Below are 6,990 nucleotides of genomic sequence, written 5' to 3' on the forward strand. Positions count from 1 at the left end.
CTCCAACCCACGTCCACTGAACAAGAGCCACCTCCCATTTGGTTGCTAATTGTCGTCACACCGCCGTGACAGAATCTGCAACTTTCACGTGCAACTACACATGCAGGCGGAGCTCCTTCCTAAACGTCTCCAGATGTTTTGCAGATGTGGAGCCGAAAAGCTGTTTGCCATCACGTCACGTGATAACCTGAGTCATCTCCCGGACGCACAACACGTGATAGGTTGCCCATCGCCCCCATTTCGTCCTCTAAAGTGTGCATCTGAGAACAAAAAAAACCCAAAATGTTTACCCGACCCGTCCTGTTTGTAATAGTCGTTGACAGATATGCCTGGTTTTGCAATACTCACCCTTCACCCCCCCCCCAAAAAAAAATAAACACGACAATAAATTATTCCACAAACAATGTGACCAATAACCTTTACCACTCATTTAGTACCAAATGACATCTTTGAGTGGAAAATTAAATGTATACAATACTACCATGTGTTTGCAAAAGTGTGCACACCCTCTTAATACTGTAATCGGGAATGTGATTGCCAGCACACAACTGTCTCCAATTCAAGTATGGTTGATTTTTACACCCCCCCCTTACCAGTCATTTAGTTCCAAATTACATATTTGAAAGAAAAAATAAATCTATACAATACTGCGATATGTTTGCAAAAGTGTGCACACCCTCTTATACTGTAATCAGGAATGTGATTGTCAGTACATATTTGCCTCCCAATTAAGTGTGGTTGATTTTTACATCCCCCTTACCACTTATTTAGTATCAATTCACATCTTTGAGCGGAAAATTAAGTGTGTACAATCATGCTATGTTTTTGCAAAAGTGTGCACATCCCCTTATACTGTAATCGGGAATGTGATTGTCAGCACACACACCTGCCTCCAATTCAAGTATGGTTGATTTTTACGTCCCCCCCCTTACCACTCATTTAGTACCAAATGACATCTTTGGGTGGAAAATTAAATGTATATACTACTGCGATGTGTTTACAAAAGTGTGCACACCTTCTGATACTGTAACCGGGAATGTGATTGTCAGCACACACCTGCCTCCAATTCAAGTATGTTTGATTTTTAACCCCCCTCCTCCCCCGAAAAGTTCTGGATTTACCTTGGGCTCGTTCTAGATTTCGCCCCGATAAAAAAACAGCCCTTGAAGTGGGGTGTGTAGACTTTACATCCACTGTTGAGGCGAGCTTCGTGTTTCGGGTACGCAAAACAAATCTGACAATCTTCATTCGATAATCGGCGGGGCGATCATTTTTACAAAATAAAACCCATCGATCTCTCTATTCACATTAGTTTATTTGGTAATTAATAAAGAATAAGATTAGAAAATATACAACATATGAAAGTGTAACCCGGCCCACGTTAAAAAGTATAAATATTGAAGTGTCTCTCAATCCTTCCCGATTGTTCCTCTCGTCGTTCAGCAGCAACTCCACATTTCCTTCTCCTGTTTTTTTTTGTTGAAAACTTTAAAAGAGCCGCTGTACGACGGGTTGTACGCGGCACCGGGACCCTTGTGCCTCCTCAGCCGGGCGCCGACGGCATTGACGACGTCCTCCACCGCGTCCCGCTGCCGCCCGCTCGTGGATTTGGCCGACGTCTCGAAGAACGTCATGTTGTGGGCCTTGGCGAACCTGATCGCCAGTTCCTGGCTCACCAGGACGTCGGCTCTTACGACGTCGCGGAGGTCGCTCTTGTTCCCCACCAGGAAACTGAAAGACGGACCAAGGAAGTCGTCTCGAACGTCAACTAGAAATGTGCCGCCTACAAGTAACAGTTCAAAATTTTGGGGGTTTTTTTCCTCTCCCCTGTGAAGCTACTAATACCGTGTACAGTAATCCTTCGTTTATCGTGGGGGTGAGGTCCCAGACCAACCCTGCAAGAGGTGAAATCCACAAAGTAGCGATTGCATATATTTTTTTTTAACCTCCCCCAGACCCTTCTTCATTTTTCCCCACAGTCCTATGAACTTTCTCAACACCGTTTAAACACTTAAAACTACAGTAACGCACGGTAGTACTGTACATGATGTATTACACTTTATTCCTTGTAATCTATCCAACCCTTTTCTTAGCCGATTATCCTCACAAGGGTTACAGGAGTGCTGGCGCCTATCCTAGCTGCCAACGGGCAGGAGGCGGGGTACACCCTGAACTGGTCGCTAGCCAATCGCAGGGCACGTCGAGACAAACAGCCGCACTCACAATCACACCTATGGACAATTTAGAGTATACAATTAATGTCGCATGTTTTTGGGTTGTGGGAGGTAACTGGAGTTCCCGGAGAAAACCAATGCAGGGACGAGGAGAACATGCAAACTCCACACAGGCGGGGCCGGGATCGAACCCTGGACCTCAAAGCTGTGAGGCCAACACTTTACAGCTGATCCACCGTGCCGCCCTTCCTTGTAATGTCTTTCAGTAAATTTCTCTTTATTTTTTACATTTTGAAAGTTTTGGGCTAGTAATCGTTTCTTTTAACCCCCCCCCCAAATTAATTAATTAAATAATTATTTAATATAAATTCCGCTATATGAAGAATTATGAAAAATATGAAAAAATAAAACTCTGGTATGTAGTGAATCCACAATTAATGACCTGCACTGTCTGGTATGCTAGCAAGAGTACGCAAGTTTGCAAGAGTATTATTACTCTTGATGTAGTTCATGTGAAATTGGGGTGCGTTCAATAATTTAACAGTTGTTTATGTAACTTCAGCTCGTGTTTGTGTTGATGCTAAATGCATCTGGCGTTTGCTTCCTTTTCGAGCGCTTTGCCGTCACAGCCGCGGGACAGCACAAACTCCTTTTAGCCGAGGGGGAGCAGCAGGGCACGATCCCCGTCCCGCACACATTGTGAGACTCCCTACTGCTTATCAGGGTGAAAAGCAAACTGGGGCTTATCCAAACTAGCGGAAACCTGGAAATCACGATTACCTGAGGACTTGCTGGCCGAGAGAGTTCCGCCTGCACTCTTCCACCCACCCCGAGAGGCTGTCGAAGCTGGCCCGGCACGTGACGTCGTACACGAAGAGAACCGCGTGCACGTTGCGGTAGAAGTGCTGCACCATAGACTTGCGGAAGCGCTCTTGTCCCGCCGTGTCCCACAGTTGCAGCTGGGGGGGGGGGACACAGAAAATGAAAGACAGGCCAGACATTCACTTCGCTCGTTCTCAACCGCTGCGATATGAAGAACAAACCATGGGGGGGGGGGGATTCATGAGATGGTGGAAAAAAAATAAGTGCAGGAAAACACGTGTTGAAATGACCGCTGGCGACAAACGAGGACATTCAATGAGTCACCACGAAGACGGAACAAAGAAATGTAGCAGATGCGATTCTTGGGTTCCACCCTCAGCACCCTTTTACCGACATACTCACTCTCTCGCCTCTGGACGTGTCCAAACCATCGAAGTCTGCTCTCTCCAAAACATCCAACTTTGGCAGTCCCTCTGATGAGCTCATTTCACACCGAGCGAGAACCTCAACATCTTCATTTCTGCCACCTCCAGTTCTGCTTCCTGTTGTTTCTTCAGGGCCACCGTCTCAAATCCGTACATCATGGCCGACCTCACCACTGTTTTATAAACTTTGCCCTTCATCCTGGCGGAGACTCTTCTGTCACATAGAACACCAGACACCTTCTGCCAACTGTTCCATTCCACTTGGACCCGTTTCTTCACTTGCCTACCACACCCTCCATTTCTCTGGACTGTTGACCCCAAGTATTTGAAGTCGTCCACCCTCGCTATCTCTTCTCCCTGGAGCTTCACTCCCCCTCCTCCACCCCTCTCTTTCACGCACATATATTCAGTTTTACTTCGGCTAATCTTCATTCCTCTCCTTTCCAGTGCGTACCTCCATCTTTCCAGTTGTTCCTCCGCCTGTTCCCTGCAAACATCATCATCCAAGGGGAATCCAGTCTAACCTCGTCTGTCAGCCTATCATTACTACCGCAAACAGGAAGGGGCTTAGCGCGGAACCCTGATGCACTCCCACCTCCACCTTAAATTCTTCTGACACACCCACAACACATCTCACCGCTGTTCTGCTGCTTTCATGCACATCCAGGTATGTTCTGTTTTACTTCAAAGGGTCAGAGGTCGCTCCTGTTCTTTACAAACATTCTGCATGGCAGTTCAATCTGCAGGAAAAACTGCTCTTTCTCGCTCTTGTATTAAATTCCAAAGACGCATGCTTTGATGACCAAATTTTTTAATCTTGGAGAATGTGATCAGTGTAGTTTTTATGCTCAGGTGGCATCGCATCAGTTTCGTGTTGACTTTGCATTGTTTGCACGTGGATCCACAACTGAAATTCATCCATTGATAGCTTCACTGTCTACATCACGGGTGTCAAACTCATTTTTGTCGTAGGCCACATTGTATGTGCGGTTTCCCTCAAAGGGCCGTTAAAAATCTTTAACAGTCACATCATAATTACACGTGAAATTTGTGAACTAGTTTTGGAATCAGAAATCAAGTTTTTTTCCCAACTGTTTGATAACACAAAACTGCTTGTAATTGCTCGATGTTATCGTTTAAGATATGACAATTTGAAATTTTGGTACAGATTTGGAAAAAAAAAAATCATAGAAGTTGACATGTGATTTTCCTCCACGGGCCACATGCAATCATGCTGCGGGCCAGATCTGGCCCCCGGGCCTTGAGTTTGACACCTGTGGTCTACATTAATCACACCTTGAAACATAATCAACACATTCTTTCATAAAAAGCTTGAAACATAACACGAGAAGGCAAAAAAAAAGTTTCAACCTGTAACAGCTGTCGGGCATTTTAGATTGACTAAATTCAGTCGAAGTTCGCGTTCAAACCATCTTTCGGGTCGACTTTCCAGACAAAATTGGGCAAAGAGAAGAGCAACGAAAGTCGTTGTGAACGCCCTAAATAATAACCGAAGCAATGAATTGATATTTTATGTGCGCGAGTGTGGAGGAACAACAAAATACAGATCGCACTTCCTCCCTGCGGTTGGATTTGAGATACAATTAGCAAAACACACAGATGGAAACTTCCTCGTCACGAAATCGACTTCCTTCCCTCCTTCGTGTTGTTTCACAGACAATATAAGAACTTAGTGTTTAAGTCTTAAGTGTTTGCAAATCAAAAAAAAAAAAAAAAAATGGCTCATCCGATGCGGAACGAATGTTTTCTATCGGGAGCAGGTCTTACCTTGATCATCTCCCCGTCGACGTCAAGGACTCGCTCTCGGAAGTCCACGCCGATGGTGGCCTCCGCGGCGCTGGGGAAGTGGCCGGCGCTGAGTCGGTGCGTGAGGCAGGTCTTGCCCACCGCGGAGTCCCCGATCACCAGCACCTTGAAGGTCCGGCAGCCGCTCAGCAGCGACGACACGCTGCCCAAAGAGTTGGACAACTCCAGAGAGGACTCCATGGCGCTTTGGTCTCACCGGAGTGGATTCGTCCGACGCCTTCCTTGCATTGCAGGGGCGCAAATCGGAGGAACTGAGGGGTGGGGGGTGGGGGAAAGGCCAGCAAATTTGTGCACTTGGCGCACCTCCTGCAACTCGCCGCAGCAAGTGGAGGCGGGGACTGGTTGACCAGGGTGGGTCAGACTCATTGCATTAGTTCAAATCTTTTGCCTGCAAGGCGCACCTGGAGACAAGCGAGTCGCAATTCACTTACTTTGAGTTTCCAGTCATTTTATCTAAATATCGTTTTATTGATATATCATTCTTAACCCATTCGTGGACAGCGACCCGTTTTTGGGACATCATGATTTTCACGCATTATATCCTTCAGTATATCAAAATATTTAAGCGTTTTAATCTGATTCTGATTCTGGTTTTTGGGACCATTTACTAAGAAAACCCAAGTGCCATCTCGCGGGCAGCGTCGCGTTTTGGGGACGAGATTCTAAATTACTAAAGTTATCATATAACTTATCCATAAACGAAAAAGTAGTGTTATTTCCTCGAACGTGGCCTGTGAGGAGACTTTTATCTCAATAAGGCAAAAAAAAAAAAAAAAAAAATTGCCACTCTGTCCATGAATGGGTGAATATTGCTGTATAATAATAATATTGTCTTTCTATAGTTGCAGTTTAAAATCCATGTTCATTTAGCAAAACAAATTTGATAAACAAGTGCATTGGACCTTTATAAGAAAACAATAGAGAAAAATCAATCCAAATCCATCCATAGAAGGTTCTATGAAAATACAATTTTTCAATACAAGTGACATCAAACAGAACTGTCACAAAAGAGAACTTGCATCCAGTAATGCCGCAAATAGTAATCACGTACCCTATTGACAATTCTGTTGAGTAATTAACTATCCATCCATGACCTAAGCCGCTTATCCCCATAAGGATCCCGGAAGTGCTGGAGCCTATCCCAGCTGACTCCGAACTGGTGGCCAGCCAATCGCAGGGCACATAGAGACAAACAACCATTTGCACTCAAAATCACACCTACGGGCAATTAAGAGTCTCTAATTAATGCATGTTTTTGGGATATGGGAGGAAACCCAAGCAGGCACGAGGAGAACAAGCAAACTCCACACAGACGGGGTCGGGATTCAAACAGTGATCCTCGGAGCTGTGATGCGGATGCGCTAACCCGTGTAAGGATTTTTAAAGGAAGCGTTGGCAAAGCTTGCCTGTCATGTCTCACATGTTTAATAAAGACCGAGTTACCAAAATGTATCATCTCATGACACAATAGGGGCCCACAGATTATGAGGTCAACCTGCATTAAAAACATGCATCCATCCATTTTCTTTGCTGCTTATCCTCACGAGGGTCACGGGGAGTGCTGGAGCCTATCCCAGCTGTCAACGCAGCCAATTGCAAGGCACATCTAGACAAAATCGCCACACTCACAATCACACCTTGGGGCAATTTAGAGTGTCCGATTAATGTTGCATGTTTTTGGGATGCGGGAGTTAAACCGGAGTGCCCGGAGAAAACCCACGCATGCACGGGGAGAACATGCA

General features: G+C 45.5%; 1 protein-coding gene across 1 annotated transcript; it reads right to left on the reverse strand.

Moving 5' to 3' along the window:
• Positions 1-1,296: 1,296 nt before the first annotated feature.
• Positions 1,297-6,429, reverse strand: LOC133505719 (ras-related protein Rab-33B-like). Its single transcript, XM_061829103.1, has 4 exons — positions 6,300-6,429; positions 5,210-5,649; positions 2,955-3,133; positions 1,297-1,731 (listed from the first exon to the last, which is right to left on the reverse strand). The coding sequence occupies exons 2-4, from the start codon at positions 5,426-5,428 to the stop codon at positions 1,440-1,442; spliced, it is 690 nt and encodes a 229-aa protein (XP_061685087.1). The 5' UTR covers positions 5,429-5,649; positions 6,300-6,429; the 3' UTR covers positions 1,297-1,439.
• Positions 6,430-6,990: the final 561 nt, after the last annotated feature.

This window comes from Syngnathoides biaculeatus, chromosome 9, assembly GCF_019802595.1.
Source record: "Syngnathoides biaculeatus isolate LvHL_M chromosome 9, ASM1980259v1, whole genome shotgun sequence".
Taxonomy (NCBI): Eukaryota; Metazoa; Chordata; class Actinopteri; order Syngnathiformes; family Syngnathidae; genus Syngnathoides; species Syngnathoides biaculeatus.